At 39.4% G+C, this 27,942-nt stretch overlaps 1 protein-coding gene across 1 annotated transcript; it reads right to left on the bottom strand.

Annotated features, from left to right (window-relative positions):
- Positions 1 to 133: 133 nt before the first annotated feature.
- prkci (protein kinase C, iota) lies at positions 134 to 27,942 on the bottom strand. The gene is made up of 18 exons (XM_056392135.1): positions 27,603 to 27,942; positions 19,194 to 19,315; positions 16,506 to 16,595; positions 14,839 to 14,889; positions 14,017 to 14,102; positions 13,461 to 13,598; positions 13,277 to 13,331; positions 12,202 to 12,257; positions 11,056 to 11,232; positions 9,937 to 10,034; positions 8,527 to 8,613; positions 8,300 to 8,435; positions 8,084 to 8,171; positions 6,551 to 6,676; positions 5,999 to 6,078; positions 5,559 to 5,648; positions 2,083 to 2,198; positions 134 to 1,994 (listed from the first exon to the last, which is right to left on the bottom strand). Exons 1-18 carry the CDS (start codon positions 27,683 to 27,685, stop codon positions 1,907 to 1,909), a joined length of 1,767 nt encoding a protein of 588 aa, XP_056248110.1. The 5' UTR covers positions 27,686 to 27,942; the 3' UTR covers positions 134 to 1,906.

Raw genomic sequence — 27,942 nt, 5'->3', positions numbered from 1 at the left:
TCTGGGTTATTTTCTCCAACTCCAGAGCAACATACGACTTCATACAAATGTTTTCCGGACTGAAGAGTACTCCTCATGACAGGTAAATTGACTAAATTGATGGAATGCTCCTTGAAATGAATGACACAATCACTTATTACCACAAGGAGAGAAATAAAATGTTTATTTTAACATCTGTGTTTTTTCTTTGCACACTAATAATAAAGTTCAGCAGAGTCCTGTGGGCGGTAAACACCCCCAAAACATAACAAATACAACAAGAGTGTTTCCACCGGGTTCACCCCAGTAACATTTTGGAATCATGTAGTGATAAAAAAATTCATAATTAAACCCGATTCACAAAAACGTAACAATAAAGCAGAAGTAACATGTATAACAGATGAATGAATTCCTCCTGTCACCATGTGAGCCCAAAAATATTTTCCAAGTAGACAGAAGCTTCATGCGTCATCACTTAGTGTCATTAGTCGAGGGGTAGAGAGTTGCTCTTCAGAGCTTTTATATGCTTTAAAGCACTTTTACAAAATATCTGATGAACTGTGGGTTAGATATGGTAAAAATGGAGCACAGCAGACAGATTACAGTTCTCGAGCCACGTTTCAGTACCACAACTGCACTGTGTCATGACTCTCTACTGAGCTCTTGTTTCAACTATCACTTGGTATTTTTGATTTACAATAAAAAGACATACATGGAATGGAGAAAGTACAAAAAAGATAACAGACCATAACTTTCAGAAAGGCATAGTATTAAAAATTAGCAAAAAAAAATCTGAATATATAAATTCTATGACTTCGGACAGCACATCTTTCGTATATATACTGTACCTTCTAATACGTACCAGCAAGACATTTTTCAGAAAAATGTTTTTTTGGTCCTGTGTAAATGTATATTTCATGGATGGTCTGCACAGTAAAATTAAACCTGTGCTCCAGCGTTCAGGTACTATGTGCTACTCTTCCAGCCCATTTCCCGGCATAACAAGCTCTTTCATTCACAGTTTTGAGTATTCACTCATTATTAGTGTTGGTTGGATACTGCTGTTTAAATTCCTTCATTCTGGGAGGAGGGACTCGAAGTAGACTCACTCTATTTTCCAGATGTTGAGCATTTATCTAAACGACAAAGCCTGAACTTTTTTTTTTGGTTCTGTTAACACTCAGAACAACACACATGATGACTGCTATGTTGTTAAATAAAACATGAGAAAAATATATAGATTTTTATCTTTTTCTTTTTTTAAATGCTAGTGTTATGATTCTGTTTCCTCTACAGAAGGGATGTTGGGACAAAGCAAAATTCAAAACGACTTTATGATGATTTAAGTTGTCAGTTTTGTCCGACTGTGGCTTGAAGCTAAAAAAAATGCCTTGTCTAATGTTTATCCTCAATAGTAGTTTCATATATATATATATATAATATATATATATATATATATATACACAAATAAAATATGCATTGAAAACACCCCACCAGCTGGAAGGAGAAGATGCCCAGTTCATCTGTCAGGGGATGTGCCTCATCTCTCGCACCCCGGTGTACAGCAACCTTGGAAGAACTTTGTAGCCTCGTTGGCTACTGATAAAGAGGCCCCGATGAGTAAAATTGATATCAGTGCAGATTTACATGATATAAAAATAATTAAGAAAGAAGGTAGGCTTAAGGGCAAGTGGTTATAAATGGCAGAGTGTGAGACTGGTTTTGGCAAATAAGCGTTCTACTGTGCATGTGCGGCCCTCGAACAGAAGGTTGATGTCGTCGGGTTGTCTTGTAACCATGCAGCCTGAAGACACTGAGACACCATGTAACACGTGCATGAGTGTGTGTGAGTGTGTGTGTGTGTGTGTGTGTGTGTGTGTGTGTCTGTTGTGGGTGGGGGGGTATATGGGCACAGACGTCACAGCCCTCACACACATTCCTCCGCCGACATCAGGAGTGGATTGATGTACTCGAACCCTTCAAACTCAGACTGGTCAATCTTCTTGACAACGTCACTGCGATGAACAAAGACACATGTAAATTACAAGTTTTATATTAGATCATAATAGGATGAAAGAGGGAGCCAGTGAAATGGGAACTCACTCGTCATCAGGCGTAAGCTGGATGGGCTCGTTAGTGAACTGGGCATCAAAGTTGTCCAGTCCAAATTCCCCTGAGATGTTGGGCTTGAACGGAGGGACCACCTGCTTCTGCTCCAGCTGAAATAACAACACAGACAACAGGCGGGAACATTAAAAACACATGTTATAACTGAGTATGAAGAGTAATACTGAGCTACAACGACGATTAGTCTGATTAGTTGATCATAATCAAAATTAATCTGCAGGTACTTTGATAGGGCTGAACTATGTTAATTTCTAAACATGTGTGTGTGCAAGTTAGAGATATCACTTGCTTCTCATTGTCCTTTTTAAAAATCAAAACTAAAGCTGCAATAATTTGTCAATCAAATAGTCACCAATTATTTTGATAATTCATTCATCCTTTGTTATTCTGTTATTTGCTGCTACTTTGACATTTTATAGACTAAATGATTACATTAGCCAAAATAATCACTAGATTAATTGATGGAGGAAATAGTTGTTCCAGCCCTAGAGTAATAGTCAAACTGTAAACTGGTCTAGAGACAAGTCTATTATTTATTTAAAACGCATTGAAAACAACATAAAAACATAAAGACACTTCAGTCTTTCTTAGGGCCATCCCTCCTTAGATTTGGATTCAGTTTCATTTTCTTTTACCGTTGCAAAAGGATGAAAAATAAAGTGAAAATTTCACAGACATGACAAAAATAGACAGTAATATAATACAAAGACAGACAAAGGACAAGGATGACACACAACGCATTCGACATACACTTGCACAATAGCAAAAACAGACCGGACAGAAAAAGTGAAAGAAAAAGCAAATATAGCTATAATAATATTTTATAAGCCACGAATGTTTATGTGTAGAAGTATCCTATTTCCATAAATAAATCCTTCATGTGACTGACCAACATCTTTGATTAAAGCCTTCATGAGGAACCTGTACTTCAACCCCTCACCTCACACTCAAGCAAGCCAACAACTGCTCCCACTGCAGGTCAACAGGTGCACTGCAGGGCAAACTTTAAGGTTAGTGTGTGTCGCTGTGTGTGCGTGTGTTGGGAGAGGGAGAGGGTGAGGGGTGGGGGTGGGGGTGGTGGTGGTGGTGGGGTAGGTGTAAGCTGATCTCCCCAGACACTCTGACCGACTGCTGGGTTTCTGCTCCAGACCAAACAGGGAAAAAGAGGTCATGGTGATCCCTGACAAGCTGCCCTGTCTGTCTGAAGGTCTGAAGGTCTGTCTGTCTGGCTGCCTGTCTGTTCGTCCACCGGTGCATGTGTCTGTCATTTGTTAAAGTCACTTCTGTCTGCCTCTGAAGATGAAACATGCCGAATCATTTACACCTGTGCAGAGTTTCATAACTACACTTCCTGTTCTCTACAGACATTTTGATACAAAGCAGTTCAAACTTTTGAACTAAACCAGTTCAACTGAGTTAATTAAGGATTAAATTAAGGATACAACAGCATGTCACGGTTCTGCTGGTTCACCAAGTTCAATTTAAGAGGTTTCTTTAACCATTAGAGGATTCATAAATTCATCTATCAACACAGATAGATTGCTAGCTATTTTGATAATTGATTAATTTCACTTTTCAAGCACATAATCCAAAAATTTGTCAGATTTATTGTGTTTTATTATTGTAGAGTGAATATCTTTGTGTTTTGGACTTTTTATTCTTATCAACTTGAGTTCTAGCAATGTGCTTTTTTACCTGACTTTTTATAGACTAATCTTATATTAAAAAATAAATCAACAGATTAATCAATACTGAAAATAATTGTCATTTTGCAGTCTTGTAAGAAACTATATCTAGATCAGCCTGTTAATCTTTTTAATGTGTTGACAACACACCACAACTAAGACTTAAGTTTCATTCTACGGTTCAAGGTGTCATGTAACAGGAATCTTATTCACTCTGAAATGATGATGATGTTACTCATCTCTGAAACTGAGAACAGGAAGCTTCATAAATAACTCTGAGTGTCATTAGTTCTGGTTTGACTTTCACTGGGATTCTCATAAGTGTTACTTGCTTAATATAGTCAAGTCAAGTCAAGTCGGTGTTATTTATATTTCCCTTTGAGGCAAATCACAAAAGGTCTTTCAGGTCTTCACCATCTGTGCAGACTAACCGTAAATACATGCCCACATGTTAATTTCCAACAACCTGCTCCACTTGATCACAACAACACTCTCATAGTTTTAAAGCATCGGAAATACACATGGGTTGCACATGTGAATATATTTCAGTGCTTTGGAAATTTTCTGGTGTCCTGATTGGCACTTTTGTTATGTTACTTCTTGATGTAGTTTCTGACAGTAAATGAACTCACTAACTGTTGATGGTTTCAGTGTGTCATTCAATTCAAATCCAACTCTGGAGAGCGAGATTTGTTTTCCTCTTCACATTCAAGTATATTAATTATTAGTTTTTCTTATACCCATTTTGCCTTGAAGGTTCCAACTTTAATTTCATATTCATATTTTATTGGACACTGATAGGCTGAAACCTTATGACCATGGACACTCTGACTGCTCTGAAGCTACGCAGCTCCATATGCAGCAGGGTGTGATGCTCTGCATGTTGTGACACAGTCCTCTGATAACCATCATTAAAATGTTGTGAGACTTGTGCCACAGTAGCTGTAGGACCAAACAAGATAACCCGCATCGTGTTTGACCCTCCTCACTCACCACAGCTGACTGGGAGCACCCCACGAGCGTTACCGTCTCGAAGATACATACCACAGCTTGAGAAAAAGTAACACCAACCTCTGAGACGACTGGAATTTGACTGAAGCTTAGTCTATTTCAGTATTTTACTTCACAAGGAACTTAAAATACAATTATTCCTTAACAATGAAGCTGAAATTAGACTTTAATTAATGGCTTCCTTCTGAACATGAATTGTTGTTTCACCATCTGATCGCTCAAAAGACTTCCCTGTGTGATATAAGAATAGGAAACATACATCCAGAATTCAACGTTTCAGCTTCGTCGTGAAGACGGTCAGTCAGTGAGTGATGTGTCTCCGCTCATGCCTTTCCATCTTTGGATTCCTGTCTCGGTTAGTCAGCCTATCTGCTGTTGTCAGTCTTCTGCCTGGCCTGTTTGTTTCTTGTTTCTGTTTTCTGTGTGCCTGCTTTGCACAAGGACGTGGAGTCTTGTCTCATCTCATCGCTAATAATCCTCAGCTTTGACAGAGCTTCTACGCCTGCAGGGCAGGGGAGAGAGGGTGACCCCATGCACTTAGATTTGACCTTCTGCTGTCAAGTAGCATCTTTCCATTTTTCTTTCTCTGTAGGATCGATACATGGATTGATTTTGACCTATTTGGCACACGGCATGCACCAGTACTGATTTCCTTCATTACAAATTATGATGAAATTCGTGATTAAAGCGAAGCATGAGGTGATTCAGGAAAAGGAGAAGGTGGAGAGAGAGAGGAAATGAAAGTGAATGACTCACAAGGTCCCAGTCGACATTGCGGAAGAATGGATGGCCCATGATGTCCGCAAAGCCTGTCTGAGGGTGGCAGCCTAGACGCTCCTTGGGATCCTGTGGGAGAGAGGGTGAGAGTAGGTTGAAAGACAACAGACATGATGGTGTTGGAGAGAGACAAAGAGTCAGACAACAGGAAAGAAAAGGTGGAGAAGGTGAGAAAGGAGAGAATTTGCAAGAAAGGTGGAAAAGAGGAGTTTGGTGAGCAAAAAAGTTTAAAAAGTGTATAAAGTGTGGATGAAAAGGGACAAGAGCCACATTGAGACACAGAGAGGAAGGGGAAGTACAGAAATGCAAGACAGCGAGAGAGGGCACTTTCGACTGAGGCCATAATAATATCTTTGTCAAGGGCCAGCAGGAGCAAACACTGTATAAGATTGATCCAGGCCTATCTGACCCCTTCTTACCTTGTTGAGAAATCCCTTGAGGACGCTGGCGGCTTTGACTGACAACGAGCGGGGGATTCTGATTTGTTTTTCCAATATAACTGCAGGAGGTGAGAGAAAAGGGGAGAGGGGAGGGGTGCACAAGAAGAGGAGAGGGTGAGACAGACAGTCCCCTGGGGCTAAAATGACAGAGGACAGAACTGACACTGCTGCACTTATGAGTAAGAGTTCAATCCTGTCAGGTATCCTCATGTTGAACATACATTAAAGAGCCTTTCAATGCGGTGTCAATAGTTTTTGATAGAAGTGTCTTGAAATATGACTTAGTCTGTCAAGTGGGACATTTTAATTCCCAGCTATTCAACATTGCCAGGCAGTTATAAGAAAACAGACACATTGTGAGACTGTATTTACGACAAAAACACACATGTATTCACACATTTCCCTGTAACAGATGGTATGTGTCTGGTACCGAGAGAAAGCCCTTAGAAAGGTGTCAATACAAAGGTGTTACATGCTTTCCACAGAGCTGTTTTTTCCTCCAGTTCTGAATCTCAGCGGTGAGTGTTTTACCTTGGAAGAGGTAGTCTTCTGTGTTCTGGTCCGGGTTGTCGGAACTCCCGACGATGTCGAAGGGCGACCGGCCCGCCATCATCTCGAACATCAGCACGCCAAGCGCCCACCAGTCCACACTGAACCCTGAAGACACACACACATTGTACGTGACAGATTATATTTATGACAAGAAGGAAACACAGATAGAAAAAGGATGTTCGAAGCAGCAGAATGAATGGCAGTGTTCAAAACAACCATTTAATCTCTTTAGCAGGCTGAGAGGGCAGAAATACAACAGCTTTTGTGGGCAGCCTCATCAGTGTTCAAAACCTGTGCCTACAACCAGGAAATAAGATGAGCAGCATATATATCTAATGTTTAAAAAGGCTGAAGGGAGATAAAAGGTTTGATGAGAGATTTGTTAAAGTCAGGGAACAGGATCCAAAATGAAATCCCCTATCTGAACCAATTCCTGATAGCATACAAAGACTTTCCCGGGTAATTCCTTTTTTGATAGTTTCTCACACCTCCCGCACTTTTTAAAGTCTGAGGCAAAACCATTTGTCAGATCAACTCAACAACTTAACTGTTTGTCTTCAAGATCAAAATAAGCAAACTTAGCTGGTTTCTATTTTCTGCACAGGGGACCATTATGGGTCTAAAGATTATAGTGCATTGCACATGCCTGTATTGGTATTTTCATGACATTGTGAAAATTGGCCAGCATGTACAATAGCAGGACTCTGACACTGAAGCAGCTGAATGGAGTTCAGGCTTCGTTTATTATATCATTCACTCATGTGCTTTCCCCCATTGTGACCAGTTAAAATGTTGTTGTGGAAAAAGGCCTATTGTGCTCACATGTAAAAAATGAGTTAACATGCAAAAACACTGGTATGATCCTTGAACAGTGGAACTTGTTGCTATGATACCACTTTTGGTAACCAGGGAGCTCTTTTTTCTATTTTTATTGTATTGTGTTTGTAGATGCATGTAAGTGCAGCACACACTTATGATGTAGAAAATGATGTTTGACTGAATGCTTGTAACTACATCTTTGTCCCTAACAGCTGAAAGGTATTAACTGTGACCCATACACATTAGTGAACCTAAATTCCATTTGTTTAAGTCATGTATTTATATATTATAAGGAGTTAAGATAAAAGCAGCATTCATTCAGAGGAGGTCACAATTGCTTTAATTATCATTCTTATTGTTTCTTTCAAATATATTTGTTCCTTTGTTGATTCTATTCTATTGATTTAGTTCCTTTGCTCAGTTTTAGCCTTTGTTTCCGATTTTCTATTCCTTTAAGTTTTGACCTTATTTTTTCTTGGGTTTTTTTTGCTTGCTTTTCTTCTTTGTTTTTATAGTATGTATATTTACTTGAATAAGACCTTTTAAATGGTGTCGATAACCCAGATACTGCACCACTGCACATCCATAACGCAATCAGCATCTCAGATATTCCTGCACAATGCCTCATATTCTGTATCACACCAAATCATCAGATAGCATGTCTGGTAAGTGCTTGTGTGTTGTAATTCTCACCGTAATCCTCTCCTCTGAGTATTTCTGGGGCGATGTAATTGGGGGTACCACAGAAAGTGCTCGTTGTATCGCCCGGTCTCAAGCCCTCCTGCAAAAACAAAAAATATCATAAGCTGTGAGATCATCTCAGCGGCCTGTAAACTGACTCTTCTGCAGCTTCGCAAGTTCTTTTATCCAAAGTCCATTATGATATCAAGAGAGCCTGAAAAACCACACCTTGCACATGCCGTAGTCTGTAAGTTTGATGTGTCCCTCTGAGTCCAGTAGCACATTGTCTAGTTTCAGATCTCTGTAGATGATTCCTCGTTCGTGGAGGTAGTTAAGCGCAAGACTGATCTCTGCTGAGTAGAATCTGAAAAGGGGAGTGAGCAGTTTCTCAAAATCACATATGACTACTAACAGAAAATAAATGGCATTAGTCTTATTCTTTTGAATGATTTTACCTGGCGTGTTCTTCTGGGAGTTTCCTTTGTCTCTGCATGTGGAACATGAGATCTCCACCGTTCACATATTCAATAACAAAGAAGAGCCTGTGAAAGAGGGAAATACTGAGTTTATCTTTTCACTTCGACACATAATTAGTCATTTGCATGGGACCAGGATGAGGATGAGGACCTGAAAACTTCAAAAATACGATTCTTAACATCAATGATCAGTAACTAAAAGAGAAAAAAAAAAGCACATAAGCAGACACACCCACTCCAACTTCTTGGACACAAAATGTCAACAAATACTAAAATAAAAACAAAAAAGGCAGAGGAGTTGAGAATTTTTGTGTGATTTCTAAGGAGTTTAGAAAATGCTTAATTCCTCATTTCCTTCAGCTTGATACAGTTTGGCATTTCCCTCATTTACTTGACATTTCTTGTGAGCTTTTCTGACAGGTATGAATTTGGAAAAAGGTAATAATACTTGTGGGGGTGTTTCCTTGCTACCAATCAATCAATCAATCAATCAATCAATCAATCAATCAATCAATCAATCAAATCTGTTCATACCAAGGATTTTTTTCTTTCTGGACTTTGCTGGATTTAGCTATTAAGTCATTTGTGTGTTTTGAATGTTTAATGTCATAAAGAAATGCCCAAGATTTGAAATCAGGGGCTTTCACCTTGATGGGGATCTTCCTTTAACCTTAACCATAACTGCACTCTTTTCCGACCTCAATAAAGTGGTCTGTTTACATAAACCACAGGAGCCATAGGGGAGGAAACACTCTTACTGAAATCACTCATACATATTGTTTTGTAATTCATATGGCAATTTTGACATTTGTTTATGACTTTTTATGACAGGGCAGTTAACCACCATAGTCCAATGAAAAATACATTGCGTCAAAGTGTTGATTGTTCATTTATCTCGTGTGTTCAAAATCATCTTTTGGTATAGTTTATATAAAAATACTTTGCTCTTATCTTCCTGCAAGTATTCTGCAAGTATTATATTGTTGGTGACTCATCTTGAACTCAGGGGAAGATACATAAATTTATCCTCTCAAATGTGATGTGGGGTGAACATCAACCCTCAGCTGACTGTTTGCTAGTGGTTGCTCAACAGAGCAGTATTGTAGTAGGATGTGACTGTTTGGATGTCAGCTGACTAAAAGTTTGTTTACATTTACAAAGCATGTGGTTGAGGTCTAGCTGATTCATTTAACCATTATGCTCCACCTCCTGATCTAAAAAATGCAAGAAAGGCTGGCGCAGGTCTGGTGGCTTCTCTGTGACTTTAAAGGTTATTTTGTTACATTTTCAAATCAAGATGTCAAACTTGATTGTTTTTCCCCACATTCTTGCCGACTTTCCCAAGCCGTGAAGTAACCATGTGACACGCACAGGGGAAAATGCCATCACCTGCTTTCTGTCTGGAAACAGGAGTGGAGGCCCACCAAGAAGGGATGATTAGAGGCCTGCTCAAAGACGTGCTTTTCTGTTTGGACCCAGTCAATGTCCTGGAAGAGGAACACACAAAGACACAACCAAATGTCAATCAGAGATCTGTCTCACATAGTACCCTTGAACTTGTAAAAGCTGAATAAGCACAGAGCTCGATCGACCATGCTACAAAGCTCGAGGTTCGCTCATGTATGGTGGCCAGCGACAGAAGAAAATGGCTGAGCCAGTAGAAGCATCACCAGGCCTCCATCGATGGCTGGATGATTATATGTCTGGACACGGATGCTGCTCACGCTGACAGGGCAGGGACAGCAGAACACTTCACCATTGATCGACAGGCACTTGTCAATTTGTCAATCACGCTAAGTGCATCTAATCAAGGCTAACTACTCCAATTGCCGCTGGCTGTGCTGCTACATGTGTTCGCCTAGATCAATTTTTGATGACATGATGGTTTATCTAAACCTTTTTAGAAAGACTGATGGCTTCAAAGAAGTCTGTCAACTTGCCTCAAAGTGTTTCAGACAAGACACAATCGAATGAGACAAATGTTCACTGTGTTATGAATAACAGCTCCCATTGATTGTGCTAATTACATTAATTATACATGGCAGTGACATAAGGCTGATGACCACGCTATTAACTAACCTTCTCACATGTCAATAGATAAAGTGTTCTGTTATTGTCACACTGTACAGACTTAAACAGGCAGTTGCTTAAGTGGATGTACACCTTTACACCTCCCAAAGCAGATGGCTGGTCTAACCAAACTAAAAGATGCAGTGTACCGAGTCACTTGTTCTGCTATAAATAAATAAGATAATATGAAAATGTCTAGAGCTGAAACCAGAAAATTTATTGCAACTATTTTGATAGTGATTAATCACTGAAGCCAGTTTTTTTTTAACAAATAATAATAATCATCAATTCCTGGTCCTGGATTGTTCATTGTGAGTATTTTTGCTGCTTCTTGAAAATTGTGAATATGTAACTTCGGGTTCTGGGAAGCTGATGGCAATTTTTCACTCCTTTTTTTCATGACAAAAATCAGCATTGTTTACTGCTATTCTTGTTTACCTCATCGTCATTGACCAGCTCCTTCTTGACCACCTTCATGGCGTAGATACGCTCGGTCTTCTTCAGCTGCACCAACAGCACCTTGGCGTAGCTGCCTCTTCCAATCACCCTCAGCAGGTCGAAGTCTGCTAGGCCCAGACTCGAAGGCGATTTCCCCGTGTCTCTACTGCTCCGTGCCTGGGAGGAAGTTATGGAGGGAAAAGCAAGAAAGATAGTTTTTTTTTCATTGAAGTATTGATCGAACGAATGATTTGGTTTGGGCAAGAGGGTGATTTCCTTTGGGTGATTTTGTAAATGAAGTTTAAACTGCTTCCAGCTCCACTTTTTGAAAATAAATCTTTGTAATGATCTTCTTGTCTTAATTAAACACCATTATGCTGCCTCGGTAAGAGGAGGCACTCGCTGTATCACAGTCCTTCTTCTCTGTGAACCTGAAAACCACCTTCACCATCTCCTCACCTATCTTCCTCACTCATCCCTCCTCTCCTATAATCTATTCTGTACTGAACCGTTTCCACTAGCTATCCATCTAACCTCCCTTCACATGACAACCTGCCTTCCCCAGAGTCATACATGGACCCGTAGATAAGATCATTTGGCTTGCTCTCTTTTATCTACGTCTATCTGTGTCCAACTCGATCCTTTCTTTATCCATCTCCAGCTCTCCTGCTCCGTTCAACAAACCCCCACCCCAAACCCAAACTACATCTTGGGCCATTAATCAGCCTCTGGTGTTAAGAGCTGTGATAAAAGGTTACTTTATTAGCTCCACCAAAGGAAATCAATACCCACAGCACTGCAAAAGTGCCTGCATCTGTATGCTCTCTATATCACATATCCACAGCAGGTGGGAGAAGGATCGCCCAAATGTACGGCCTAGCAAAATAAGTGGACTAAAGCCTGCTTCCAATTACAGGTGATCTTATTCTTTCTCCTTCTCACGTAAACAGTTTTTTCTCTGTCTGAATACACACACACAGACACACACACACACACACACACACACACACACACACACACACATACACACACACATATACACACACACACACACACACACACACACACATATCCATCTAGTCAACATGACAGGTTGACAGACTGTGAGTCATACATCAACAGTGTTTGAAAAGATTTCTCTCTCACCTCTTTCTCTTCTCCATCGTAAGTCAAGCTTTCTCTGGAGTCTTTATTCTGAGGGCCTGAGAGAAGAGAGGAGAAAGTGACAGACAGACAGAAGGAGAGGGGGAGGCAGGAGAGGGGAAAGAAATAGGAGAGATGAGAGAAGAAGGAGAGAAAGTAGGTGATAGACTGTCAGATGCTTTGTTCACAGCCTTGCAGTGCCTGAGTAATTTCTCTCTGCCTGGTTAGACAAGAAAATACCCTTTTGTATCCACAATATAACACCACCAGAATATTTAAAATAACAGCAACAAAATAAAGTAACTCTATTCTGTAGATAGATACATAGAAGAAATGCTTGTACATGCATTGTCATATAATATGAGTACTCTCACACTATAAACAATTGAAGTTTAAACATTATTAGTTTTATTTTAGCATATATGCATTTAAAAAGAAGCTCTAGTTAAAAAAATTCCATCCAAGTGTCTCCACCATTGTGCCCCACAACTACCCAGGTCGCCTGTGCGCATCTAGAAGGAGCTTCAGATACCTCCCTAACAATAGCAACAATGATCCTAAGCTCTCTCATTCCAGTCAGCCTCTCAACCACCTGACTGGACTTAAGTCTGGTGCTGTAGGTAAAACCCCAAATGCAGCTTCGACCCAGACATGTAGTCTGGGTGAAATAAAGATACACAGACGCCAGCAACCACTTGAGATCTTTTTATTTATTCTTGAAGGATAATAGAGGTTATCTATTTTTCACTTAAAGGCAATAAATCCCATGAAAAGACTGGAATTAGCAATGAATTGATTTAAGTAACAAGTGCAGCCTAAAGTCTGATATTCCTCTGTGCCACAGAGCTCCATTGTTGTTTAAAAACACCTTTGAATCTTCCTGAGTTTTTTTGTGCTTTTTGTTTCTCAATCACACATACACCGTCCTGCTGCCATAAATACCCACTAGCATGCGATATCAACTGAAAATATAGAAAATATAGAATATCGCCTGCCCTGGCTTTGAGGAACAGGAGTTAGGAGCTGCAGGCAATGAGTCAAATTAAAATCTTCATTTGTGTGTGTGTGTGTGTGTTACCTGGCTGTTCAGTTTGGTCTAATTGACTCGATGGTGGCCCTGGCATGATTGGTTCCTAGACAGCAACATTCACCATTAAGTATAATCAGCACAGAAACAGAGTACAGTATGTATGAGTCATGGATGATAATGAGCCACTTCACACCATCAAGCTAATGAGTATGACATTTGTCACAGCCCTAACCTGGATTATCGGTCTGCCACACTCCACTGTGACCAGTTTGTGGCACTTCTTGTGCACCAGCAGTTTGCAGTTGATGCATTTGTAGCCTTGTCTTCCCAGACCCCAGATCCGGTCTGTACAGATGGCACAATGTGCTCGCTGCTCAGGAGGGGGGATGGAGAAAAATCATCACAAACATGCACACATTATATTCAAGAAGATGCTACGGAGACTGTACTGGTTACTGAAATATGCACTCCTGCTGGTCTAGAATAAAATCCAACCAAAGCTATTGTTCTGTGTCACCATCAACCGTCTCACTCTATCAGTCCATACAAAGACAAATTGCTGAAGGGATGAAATGGATGTCTCATTGTCTTTCAAATGCACATAAGCTTGAAATGTTTTTCACAGCAGATACTTTCCCTATTACAATAATTCAACAATGAAAAAGTCAAATATGAGAAACACATAACTTTTAATATACAGAATAAAAATATTTAAAGCCAATAAAGCACGAGTGAAAGACCTTCCAGTGCAAAAATATTGTGGAACAAAACTGAAAGTCATGTCTCACCCTGTTAAAGCGTTTGGCCTGAAAGGCGTGACCGCTGGCGTAGTAAAGCTTCCTCCAGCGCCGGGCTCCACGCCGATATATGGACTCTGTGGGGAGGAAAAAGAGCTTTACCTGTGTGTATGCATGCCAACAAATGAACAAGACAGAAAATTTTACAGTTGAAAAATCACTTGTTTCTAGTGGACAAACTGTGGCTTCTCTATTCATCACTGTATTTGATTCTTTTGATTTGCTTTGTAAAATATATTTCTATGTAATTGTCTGTAATTGAACTGCTTGTCATTTATCGGCTGCCACATACACAATATGTCTTTAATGAGATAAAATCAGACCATGTATCCAAGTGGCCAATTTAACAGTTGAGCTCTATTTGTGACTAAAAGTGTGTGTGTGTAACAGAGTGTGGGAATTTTGAGCGCAGTTTTCTGCTTTGAATCTGTAGCCTAATGTTTAAATGAGTTTTTTCTTGGATGCTGTGTAACCTCATCACTGATACAATTTGTGTGCACATTTTCTTCAGACATTCTCAAACCTTTTCTACACCTACAATAATGTCAAGATGTTCAATTAACACTTCAATTTCTCATGCAGGTTAACAAAGTCTGATATACGACCTCAGGCTTTGAAATTAATTGATCCTTTCACAAAAATATACTGACCCTTATTTGAGCTAATAAGTTTGACTCTGCCATTTTGACAATCTATAAAGGATAAATGTATTCGCTGAAATGCATGCAATTTAAAACGTAAATTAAATTCAGGTCTATTTGGGACTACAGCTGTAAAATCAGGTAAAACTAACAAGTAAAAGGTTAAACTCACTGTCTTCTCCTGGACAGGGCATGCCAGGTTTCTCTGGTACACATGGGAACACTGAGAGGAAAAAAAACAGAAGACATCATTACATTTAGAAAGTCTTTATATTATCCTCATTTCATCTTAGGGTGGGAAGACTGACAACATTCATGTGAGAGTGTTTGTCTGCTGCTGGGTACACTTCACTTCCTCTCATCATGACGGCAGTTAAGAGTACCTGTAGCAAACCTGTCGCCTCGAGGGGTTAGTGATGAAATTCACTCATGTTTTTATGACAGTGCAAACATGTTTGTGTGCAGCATAAAAAGAAAAGGGGGGAAAAACACAATCTTAAAGAAGCCGGCAAAGATTATTTGTGTGTAAAAGACAGAGACATGCTGAGCTAGACTGGGGGCAGTGTGAGTCAGAGGCGAAGCGTGGGCTCCAGCGGAAGAGCTCGTTAACGAGCAGACAAGGCGACCCCCCGCGGCACCGTCACATCCTCTCCCCCTCCTCCATTCATCCTCTGCCGTCACGCTGGCATCCAGCATCCACTGTACTCTTGACCCCTCACCTCTGATTTGATTAAAACTTTACATTAGCCCCAACAGCCCCTGTCCTCGCTACCCCCAGGTTACACGCTTATACACACACATGGCCTGTCAATCAAATGCCCCCCCCCAGCATCAGAGTTAGCCCTGACCTCTACATTCATGAAGTTGCACAACTATTTGTCAAAAAGGCTAAGCTTAGACAAGGAAGTGAAGTAGCTCAAGGGCACATAGACAGACGTCAACAGGGGAAATTATGTTGTTTTCACAAGTCAGTGCGACATTAGCCATATGTTTTGATGCATCTGTGTTGTGTACAGTATCTAGACGTCTGTGTTCATGTTAAAGCGGACAGAAATGGAAAAGGAAAAGAACTTCAAAGCAAGCAACAGCAACACAGGCTCACCATTAAACCCAGAGAGTTTTTGGATTGATGGTGAACCAAATCGAAATATGCAATTTGCATTTTTGTGGCTTGACATTGTGCCAGAAAAAGAGAAGAAAAGTCCCATTCAAACAATTTTCAGACAGATAAACACTTCCAGACTCCAAGTAAACCAAATCTAAATGTCTATTTTGCATTATTGTTGCACTGTCATCATCAGGTTTTACTTATACTGTACTGTAATACGTATGACAGAGTGACCAGGTGCTAAGTGCTTTATTTAGGTTTCATTGTAAAGCATTGTTTTAGATTACAACAACACATTTTGCATGATATACAGTACAACTGCCTGAGTGATTATTTCTAATATCACTAGACACTAATTACTCATACTGGCAGGCAGTTAACTGCTAACAAGTCAAGTTGCGTGCCTGGCACAACTGGCTGGATGATCTGTGTTGGCACTGCTCATCAGCTGTGATGTTGAGCCTCAGGTCTGGTGTACTGTAGATCAATGAGCACAGATAAAATGCAGCAAACTTGACTGTCATAAAAGGCTCCACTGAGAGGTGAGTGGAGCAGCAGGAGAGCATAGAGTCACAGATAACAGGCTTCTCATCTGGACCTCTTAATGTCCAAGCACCTGGACTGAATCAACATCTTACTGGCGACAGTAAACAAGAACATCCTATGAGTCAAACTGTGAAACTGTATATGTCGTTCTAAATAAACTCTGTGTGAAAAGCAGTAAGACTCACCATGGATAATGAGCTCTGAGTCTTTGTTGAGTTCGTAGAGACGCAACGCTTCCTCCAGCTCCAGCTGAGACGACACTGTGCAGGGGTCACCTAAGAGTGGAAGACATACCGGATGTCATTCACCATACTTACAGGTTACAGGGAGAAATCGGGTGAGGGACAGAAATTGGAGAATGTTTTACATCCTCTGCACTAATGTTATTCCTGCTAAACTCCCAATTAATTGAATTAGATGTTGCTTTAGTGGAGCAAAGGCAGTCACATTTTAAGTATATTAGTGCGACATGACGCTGCAGGCAGAAGACAGTATCTTCCTTTTTTGTTTGAGCATTTCAACTGACAGCACAGTGAAAGGACAGACTCTCTATTGAGAGCTTTTTTTTTTACCTTGGCAACTATTTTGATAATGGCATAATGATTTTATGTTCATATTTTCAACAAAAACATTTGCTAGTTCCAAAGACTAATATGTGAGAACCTGATGCTCGTCTTTGTCATACACAACAACAAATGAAATATCTTTGCACATTGAATTGAAATAACTACTATTGTTAATTTTTTCTGACATTTTATGGACAAAAACATTAATAAACAAATGAATGGACAATAAAAAAAATAATCAGTAGTGGAAGCCAAAATGTTTTTGTTTTGTTTTACCTTCTTTTAATCAAGATTTTGTCCCTCACAAATCCAAGACTCCATCCTTTTTCTTATCATTTTTTCATACATATTATCAAGTTTTCAGATTTCACATGCCAATATGTGAAAACCCTATTAGAAACCCAGTAAGGGAAACCAAGCTTCTCATTTACATGGCATTTAAGAGATCAGGTTACTGTAGAAAGCTGACAATGGCCAGGTTACTTTTAAATGCACAGAGCAACAAGACAAGCAATAACAAAGTAGAGACAATTGAGTGGTACGAAAACTGTAATTTCCAGTTCCCAGAGCAAAAGGCTGCAAGTGTAAACGGTGAGTTATGCTGTAGAGACATGACATTTAAAAACACTTCTGTCTAACCACTGCAGGTGTGATATGAATTGTAATGCATGAACTTTAAGTAAACATTGAAAAAAGCGTGTGGGTGTGAGCAGGAGCGTAGGAGACGGCAGTAGTCAATGCTGCCATTTCAAATTCTTTCCTTTTAATTGCCCAGCTGTATTTGTACACTGATCTAAGTCAATAATTAAAATACCACTCAGAGGCAGATCTAATTATTTCCTTATCATTAACAGGGGGAGTCAGGTGTAGTGCAACACGCATGGAGAAGTCGAAGTTGAAGTGTGAGTTAACACTGAGGCCAGAAATTCTATTCTTAGTGTTTCACACAACTAATCACAACGACAAACCTCCGACTTTATAAATAGCTCGAAAACAGAAACTATGACAAACAACGTATATTTAAAATGATACAAACTTCTGGTTGATATAGAACTTGTGGGTGGACTGTGACAATGATAACATCAAATGCGTCATCAATTTCTAGGTTGTTTTTTTTTTTTTTACCAAGATATCCACTTATGGGAGCAAGTAACGATTATTTTTGTCGTCAATTAATCTGCCGACTATTTTATTTATTAACCAAGTAATAATCGTTTGTCTTTAATAGCCAATATGCCAATAGTCCAAAACCAAAAGATATTTAATTTGGTGTTGTGAATTTCACACCAACCAAACAGCATCATGCACTGTTACTGTAACTTTGCAGTTGGCTGACAATATTAAATAAAATAATAATTTTATTTCAGTACACACTCACACATTCTACAGGTGGTATTTTGTATCCATGACTGTGACTGAAAGGAGCGTCATGTCTGATAAGGGATGCACTCCAGGTGAAAAGTATTTTTGACAATTGACCTACTATGTCAGTCTACCCGAGTCTTCTAATCAAGTTACAGATTAATGTTTTCTATTGTTGTTTGTGTTTACATGGAAATTACCTCAACAAGTTTATGATACATGGGGATTCAAAATTCAGTTTCAAAGCTCAGCAGATCACATTTAACACAACCTTTCCGGTGGTTAACTATTTTTATAACTAGGGTTATAAAGGGTATAAAGGTACATTTTCTAATTATTGTAATCATGACTTGAGTTCACATTGCACAGCCATGTTTGCGGTTTCCATGGATGGGGCAGTAGGAGGGACAGCAACCACTGACAGAGTACTTCATTACACCCATCAAGCAGCTTTTCTGTCTCAGACAGGCTAATGACTGCAATGACTGTATGTGGGTGGCAATCAGTGGGAGCTGATCTGAGTCTAATGAGTTTAGGCAGGCTGACCTTATCCTGAGCAGAGCAATCTGATGGCTCCATCTTTCCTTTGACACTATTACTGCTGCCTGACTAACTGGCTGACAACAAGGAATTGGGGGGGGGGGGGCGTACACTTTCTTGACAGACAAGAAAAGACTGAGCCTTACAGTCAAGTGAAATGGTAGTGTACGTGTGTTCATGTTAACACATACCACGGTGGCAAATTCTGGCAAAATCAGACAGTGGATTCATTGGTTGTTAAATCTATTTGATGATGTGGTGTGTAATCTTCAACTAGACTTTTGTTTAGTTTGTATATTTTTCATGTAAGGAGAATTTTGTAAAAACATCAGCATTTCTCTCATTCCTCCACGTGAAGTACAAGTGGAGAGAAACAGTGAAGGGTCGAGGGTAAGGGAGTCGTACCTTCCTCATCGATCCACTTCATGGTGAAGAGCTGGTCGTTGTCCATGGAGCACATGTCCCTCACTTCCCCGTACAGACCCTCATATGAAATGGATGGCTCAAAATGGGTAATCATGATGTCCCTGTAGAAAAGACGAATAAGTATAATTGACCATTACATAGATGCGATTAAATAGTAAGCTAATAACAGAATAAGAATAAAATCTACCACCACCAACACAGAAACTATTATCTGTAGTAATTCCAAAGCAACCAATGTCATTAGAAACATTTAAAATGTATTCATCTTTGTAAGCGTATAGCTTCTTCTATTGAGTACCAATTATAAAACTGATTGCCATCTCATTAAAAAACACAGCTAATGATTATTCTAATTATCAATTAATCTGAATTTCTTTCTTTCAATTAATCAATTAATTAAAATGGTTAAAAATGCCAAGTTGACATGTTAATCCAGCATAGTCCAAAACTCAAAAATATTCAATTTACTATCACTACTATAAAAGTAAGAAAAACAGCAAATTTACAACTCGTAGGCCATAAGCCAGAAATAATTTCCTCTTGACCATGTGATTATTTAATTCAAACAATTTAACAAAAGCACAAACACACACACACACTAAAGATAACACACTCATAATTTATTTTGATTATTAATCATTATCTATTAATCTGTTGATTGTTTTCTTCAATAAAATAACACAGAATAGTGAAAATCTATCAAAGCTTCCCAAAATCCACGACATCTTGCTTGTTTTGACCAAAAGATACACAATTTAAAATCAAGTTAAACAGAAAAAAGCAGCAAATCTTCACATTCGAGAAGCTGGTATCAGAAAAAGGTTGCTATTTTTATTTGATATCTGACCAACTCATTAATCCACTGATCAATAATTAGGGCACTTATTATTATTATTTGTCATTAAATCTTTCCAACTCCCTCCCTCTCACTGATGCGTTCAAAGAAAAAACTTGGGAGAGTGGCACACTTTCGATGGAGAGGGAAAAAAAAAAGAGGTGCGAGAGCGTCATTTTTTTCCCCAAACACTGCCGTGTGTGAGTCACTGTCTCGCAGTCTGTCACATTTGTGTGTGCATTCATCTGTACAGCATGATTGTGGGTGTGAGAAAGAGAGCAAAAACAAGCGCGAGAAAGACTGCAAAAGAGTGAGGGAGGCAGAGAGAGGGAGAGAGAGAGGGAGAGACACAAGCAAAAACAGAATGAGTCATAGATGATTGTGATCGCTGTGGTTAAGGCTCACTGTTTACCACTGCACTCCATTACTTCCCTGAGAAGCAGGAAAAAAAACCCCTCAACACTTGGCTTACTGCCCGTAATCAACAAGTACATCACACCTTGCCTCTTCAGTTCACACTGACATAAACAAAAACACTCAAACATTACGGTGAGAGGTGGGATAAGAAAAACGTAGAGCATCTATCCCTGTGGACAGGATCATCTGTCCGTCATCATTTCATGGCAGCGTTAAGATTGATGTCGCCTGCTCCCAGCCCTGTGGCCAGCCTCAGCTGTGTTTATGACCCAAGGTGGGGGATGGAGATTGTACACATGAGCTTTTACAGGTTTGCAGGCGACAGGAGTCTGAGCTCAGGGGTCAGGATCAGGAGCAAGCGGGGAGGCAAAAACGAGGGGAGCACAGCAAATAGATATAAGGAGGGGGTGATGTATAAAAACCACCAGCCAGGGAGTGACCTGCAAGGATAAACTCCTCTTACTCCCTTTACTGCCAACATCAAAGGTGGACCCAGATTTTCATCAACTTGAGAGCTTGATAGCAGGATGATAAAATCCCAGCACATGGGGCAAACAGTGCACACTTTCAAGGACAGCTACTGTACAAGTCCAAGGACAGTGTATAGTGTGTAAGGTCACTGTAGGGTCAGTCCTTGCCAGGAGCAAACACATAAATATACACTAGGCTGTGATTTATTGGCTGATATTTCAGTTTCACATTAGTGTTGCATGCCTCTAAAGAGTGCAGCCTCCTCAATGCCAATATTAAACTGTCTAAAAGTCACACATCAAGAATGAATAAAGCTTTCTGAGCAAGAATAAACTAATGCAAAGCTCAGACTGATGCCTTCTCCTCCTTCCTCCCTCTATTTTCTCACCCGCTTCCTCCATCCTTGTGGTGTTAATCATTGCCTGTGAGAGGGGGGAGGAATAGACTGGCAACAACACTCCTACAGTCTGATCTCTCCTCTACACCCAGCATGGCAACACAACTTCCTCTTAAACCCCTGATAACATCAGAAGATAGAAAGTGCATGAACTCTATACACACCTCAGTTCCCACACTGTGACTGTCGACAATCCAGGAAGCGTATTAATGGCAGCAGGTGACTTTAACTGTAGCACGTGTAACTGGATCTGATCTGTGGGTGTTCATTAAATACTGTTTGTCTACACTGTAATTAAAGTTAAACCACGTCTCAGTTGCCTCAAACAGCATCCACTGTGACACAGATACAGGCTCAGCTAATAGCTACAACAGTTACAGGAAGCTGGAAGAGACTATGGAGGTATAAAAATACAACGACAGCAGGGACTCAAAATACTTTCACCCAAGATTTTTCACTTTTTGAGACTGGAGTGTTATCATTTTTAAACTGATGTACAGATTTGATTTGATGCTAAAAATAGACTACTGGGAGGAGGAAAACAAGCAATTTGAATATTTTGAAATATTCGGCTCTGGGAAATTGTTATAGGTTTAGTTTACCATTTTGTGATATGTTAAATACAAAGAAATGGATCGAGAAAATATTCAGCAGAGTAAGTATCAGACTAACTAATAAAAAATAATAGACATAGTTTGCTGGTTTTCTGTGTTTTATATCATTTTAAATAAAATCTCTTTGGGTTTTGGACTGTGGCTCCGACAGAACATGTGAAGGCATCACAGAGGACTCTCAGAACTTGTGCATTTTTCATAATTTTCCTCTTTTTTTTTTACATTTAATAGACTAAAGAATTGATCAAAAATATGATCAACAGACTACTTGCAATTTAAGAAATATATTATTATTAAAAATATTAGTTTCTCTATTGTAATATCACTGAAGCATCACTGAAAATATGGCAAACTTGCTTAAGAGAGCTGATACAATTCGTTAATTAATACATAAGTTGATCAACTTATGTAACTAACTGTTATGTAACTTATGTCAACAAGTAAATTAATTAGCATTGAATAATCACTTTTAGTCATTTTTATGGTTTCCTTAGAGTCCTATGATGTTAAACTGAATAACCTTTGGCTTTTAATTGTTGCTTGAAAACAACAAGTAATGTGAATATGTCACCTTGAACTCTGTGATAGGCTTGATGGGCATTTTTAACTATTAAAAAATGCCAAATTTTAATATCAATCGTCCGGTAGATAAAAATGATTCTTTGTCGCAGCCCTGGTATTGGCTGAACTGACCTTAACTGAATTGTAGGTGACACCTCAGCTGTTTTGTGACTTCTGTGCTGCTTCCTTTGATATGGAAAATGCATTAGCCAATACTGCCTTTTTAACTCATTAATAACACAACATTAGCCAAAAAGAAACTTCAAAATCAGATCAAAAAGTAGTAGTAGTAGTAGTAGCACCTGTGTTGACACAAAGAAGAGTAAGCTGTGGGATTCCTCAGGGTGACTAAGGCAGAAGAATTGTTCTGTGAGCTGCCGGGAGCTTCATCACTGGTGACTAACTGGGAGGAAGTGGCATTCCTTCGCTCAGTACTGTCCTACAGTACAGCTTAATTAAAGGAGGAGGAGGAGGAGGAGGAAGTGGAGGGGAGTGTTGGCCTGTGCCCCTGGCGTCTTAACTGCCGTGAGTAGGACTCTGCAGCCCCATCTGCGCAGCATGAAGCCATTCGTCACTGCTGAGCGCTCAAGCAGGAAGAAGGGTCAGGGTGCCTCTCTGGGCTTCCATGAGCACCTAGGACCATCCATCTCTCTGTCAGCACTGCCACGCTTGGGTATGCCCCCTGCAACACCTTCACACAACCCTCATGCACACGCTCAGAGAACAGGAATCAAATGCTAACAGAGACGCACACTGATGGAAAAACAGAAATGCACCTGCTCAAGTTGAAGTCACCAAAACAGCCACTTATCCCAACCCTATCCTCTGAAAAAAAAAAAAACCTCAACCATCCCACTCCAACCCCAGTAAAGTCAGGGTGAATGAAACACAGATCTACCGGTCCAGACTGTAGGATTCTGTCGTCTCCAAGCAACACCACCTGTGGTGCTTAACAGGAGGGAGCCTTGAGCCTCACAGCACAATAGCACCAACCAAACGTACCCCCGCTGAGCCTGGGTACAAGGTCAGTTGGAACAACAGAGAGACAGACATGTGTACGCAAACACTTGAGCTGTATTACACACACTGTGTAGGATGTGTAGACAATACACCACAGACAATACATTACATGCATCATCAGAAGCTGAGAGTCAGTAATACTCAGACTCGGTAACTACAATCGTAAGTGTGTGTTGGTGGATGGGTGGGGGTGGGGGGTTGTATGACTTTGTGGTTCTGTGCTTGAGGGGTTTTCAGAGTAAAAGTAAACAGCAAGACAAGGAATGCTTCCCATATTCTGAACAAAGCCAAGCCTTCAAGCCCTGATGCAGATGGTGGAGTCTTTGAAAAAGAAGAGCAACTCCTTTCAAAAGGAGGAAAATAACTGAACTGCTTCGTCGAGTCGGTGTAATCCCATTTTCCTGCCAAACAACATGCTTTACACAGGAATCCTGAAGTTGATCTGGCGCATAAGAAACCTTATGTTAGTCAGTGTTGGCAACTTTGAAAAACAGTGCTCTTTCTGGCCTGAGATGGTGACACACTGGCAGTGGCATACAGAAATTTGTATTCTTTTCCAGGAAGACCAGCTGCAGAATACACAGCTCAGTCTTATGTAAGACATAATTTGAGCTGAACGTTAAGACATAGGCTTACAAAAAAGTTTTAAATTCAAATGACAACATTGTCAATATGGGGCTAAGCTAAGCTGACTGGTAAACACAGAAAGAACAATGCGTCAGAAGAGTCTTCAAAGAACAAGAAATATATTTTCCACCTCAAAAAACTCATTGACACAGAAGATGCACTCTTTGTGAAATTCTTGTTTTACTTTTACAGAGAACTGGTCCTTCTGACAAAATATAATTCATACAACATATGATAGCTAGAAAAAAAATTTAAAGCCACAAAAGTATTACTTAGCTTCAATTACTTACAGCTATATATAAAATTTTCACTCTTGTTTGACAGCTGTCAAAAAAGAAACATTTCACTGTGCTCTGTTTAAATACTTGAAATACATACAAAAAACTATTAAACTGTCAAGCCTACAAGTAGGGCAAAGGTGGCCACTGTGCAGCTGTATTACATGAGAAAAAAATAATTAAAAAATATCAAATTATGCAAATATTTGACTTGATATTGAGAGATACCCAGTATCCCAGAGTCAGAGCAGGAGTGGTGCAATAAAAAAAATCTAGCACTCACCAAAACTTAAAAAGCAAACTGTAAGTGTAGTACACTAATGTGTTCACTTTCTATAGACAATGTAAGGTTTATACAGAGTTCTCAACATTGCTACACTTGAGAGCCTAAACAATTAACCAATTAGTCAATCAACAGAAAATAAAATTACTTTTACTATTCTGATAAATCATCAATTTTCAAGCAAAAATCTAAAATGTTGTTGTTTTATATTGTTGTAAACTGAAAATGTTGATTGGCACAAAGAGTCCTACGACACTCTATTCTTCTATGTTTCAGTCCATCCACTACCACCGTACAGTATCAACACCACTGTCAGTTTCTTGTCATGTGATCAGTGCCTCTGCAGCCTTGTCTACTGACCATCAGTGTGAATGAGAGCAACATGAAGACAAGCTAGTGACAGGCTGAGACTGCTACAGGCTGACACCAGTCTGCTGATGCTGACTGACAACAGACATGCACATAAATAATGGACTCAAAAAGAACACTGTACTGAAAACGGATAAGCTGAGACTTTACTACAGAGTAAAGCCATTGAAAGAGTCTGATTTAATTTTGTATTTGCATGTTGCCGAGATTTAAAGGATGTTTTAAAATATCCATATAGATCTAATATCTACTGTCTTGCATCAAGAAACTAACCAGTAAAACAAATCACTCCATCAGGTGATTTCACTGATTGCTACTTTGAAACAAAGAGATTGAGCATAACATGATTACTAGGGCTGCAACTAACAATTGATAAATCTGACGTTTATTTTTTTTTATTAGTCAAATACTATCATTAATCATGTCAAAAGATTATGAATAAACAACTTTGCAGAGCTAACCCTAAACCGATTTGAGCCCATCATTACTTTTATTATATATGACTAATAGAAGGGGGAAGCCAGATAATGTCTCAACTCTTTTTCAAGATATTTCCTTGAAAAATGAATAACACGATTAATCAATTACCATAATAGTTGCAGATTTTTTTCTGATGATCAACTAATCAATTAGTTGACTAACTCTTTCAGCTCTAATGTTAGATTTCTTAATCACTATGTGTGGAGTTGTTCATACTCAGACACTAGTGACTAGCACGTTTTAATTACATTGTTGGGTGTGTTGTTACAGCTTTACAACAGTAAGAAAACAGTAAGGATATGTGGCTACGACCTGATCTGTCAGTACTGATCTAATTCATTGATTTGGAGCATTATAACTCGTTTAACTCCCAGTCCTGATATCTGTAGGGAAACAACAACAACAATGATGAAATCTCAGTTTAATGCATCCTGATAATCAAATGACCAGACCATTTTTACTGCATTACCTCTTTGCCAACATTGCTGAGATTCCTCAGCAGCAACCTCATAAATACTTCACATGCTTTGCTCTGCAACATGACATCTGATGATCAACACACATAACAGAGTTCCTGAGGTGAGTCACAGAGCCAGTGAGACATACAATAGGTCTGGTTGATGTGACTTGCACTACACGTTTTTCAAGTCTTGGCTGGGCTCCAATCACTGGCTCCATCAAACAGAAAAAGTGGAACAGGGAGTGTCACACAACTAGGTGACAAATGATTTCCATCACCGCATCAAGTGCAAAACTAAAATAACATAACTACCTCAGTCAGGCTGGACGGTAATCATTGACTCTTATTTGGTATGACAAAAACTCAAAGCACTGGCATTTCCATATTCAATGATCATATATTCAGTATGATCAGGGATGTAAAGTACACTGATATTTCTTGTTGTTTCTCGTTATAATATTTATTGTTTATAACCACATGCTTCTCTTGTGTCCAAGTCTTTCCCTATCAAATAATGTTACTTAATGTAATCACCAGATTATGGTTATATGTTGCATAGATGACTGGTTAGGTTTAGGGCTGGAGCTGAAACAAGTACATAATAAATTGATTAGTCCATCAATGGAACAGAATAGTCAGCAATAACTAATATAATATATATAATTATTCAAGTCTTCTAATGAGGAAAAAACAAATATGCCAACAAATGTTCCAGCTTCTCAAATGTGATAACTTACTTTTCTCAATATTACACTGTAATAAATTCAATCTCTTTGAGTTTTGAACTGTTGGTCGCATAAAACAACAAATTTGAATACATCTCCTTGGTCTGTGGTTCACGGTATTGGGCCATTTTGCTTAGAAATAAGTAATCCAGAAAATAAAAGGTAGATTGATTGGTAGTTTACAAAACAGTGATAGTTGCAGTTGCAGTAGTGAAATGCGGCATATAGTTTTGGTGTGTAAAGTATTTCTCGATAATACCAGATGAAAATAACAGTGAAGCAACACAACTTAAATTGATTTTCTGCAACTCTGTTGCTGTGATAGTATCAACATCAATGCTCTGATTGATGCTCTCACTGCATTGATTTGATTTCCTGCCCATCCCTAAACGACATAACATCAATCTTTACACGTATGTTAACTTGCCAAAAGTGCCAGCTGGAAAATAATGTGAGTCAATCAATAATAACATTCCAGGCAGTTGTACACCTTATCAAAGTGAGCTAGTTACAGACAGATACCAAAACTAGTAGCCACTGCTAACAACTGTTAGCTCGGTCAACAACTCATCTTTACTGACTTAAAACCACTTGACAAGTTTGCTGTCTAGCTGACACATTAATTAAGTAATACAGAGAATCTGGCTTTAAACTGGCAGCGTGCCTGGACAGTTTCACCTGTCTGACTGCCTGGTCAAGTTTACCTAAACCTGGTACCCAACATTAGCAAGCCGTTAGCTGAGTTAGCTAATATTAGCCAACTGGTTAGCTGCCTTTACAAGTCGAAACCGTATACTAGTTGGCTTATTAACAACATCGATTACATGCTTGGAGAAACAACGATTTCTTACCCTTTGTAATAGGCTTTCACCCGGACTTGGTGGGAATTCTCGCCGGGGTGGGACATGGTGCTGTCCCGCAACGTCGGCATCATAAGCTCAGCAGCGGTCAGTCCGACTCACCGATGCTTTCCTTCCTTTCCTCTTAAGCTGTGTAGTTGTGTACCACGCCCAAAACACTTTGTTATTATGGTCCGTCGACTCACAGAATAAAAAACGAAGCACTTGAAGCTAAAATAGACAAATTTACCCTTTTTACGACAAACAAAAATAACATGTAAAGTAAAGGAAAACTTGCGGGGTCCGCCAAACAACTCCCTACTGCAAAGGCCTAACGACGGACGAATCCACT

The sequence above is a fragment of the Seriola aureovittata genome, chromosome 12 (assembly GCF_021018895.1).
Source record: "Seriola aureovittata isolate HTS-2021-v1 ecotype China chromosome 12, ASM2101889v1, whole genome shotgun sequence".
Lineage (NCBI taxonomy): Eukaryota > Metazoa > Chordata > Actinopteri > Carangiformes > Carangidae > Seriola > Seriola aureovittata.
Note: the sequence above shows the minus strand (reverse complement) of the source record. Positions and strands in the feature narration are given on the sequence as shown.

What these genes read in the sequence shown, in the direction of transcription:
- prkci (XM_056392135.1), bottom strand. Translation starts at nt 27,685, where the DNA reads ATGATGCCGACGTTGCGGGACAGCACCATGTCCCACCCCGGCGAGAAT. An exon ending in TGTTTCCAGACAGAAAGCAG is followed by an intron (nt 8,614 to 9,936) that starts GTGATGGCATTT and finishes CCTCTTTCACAG; the next exon opens with GCTCTTCTTTGTTATTGAAT. An exon ending in TCAAGGGATTTCTCAACAAG is followed by an intron (nt 5,649 to 5,998) that starts GTAAGAAGGGGT and finishes TCTCTCCCACAG; the next exon opens with GATCCCAAGGAGCGTCTAGG.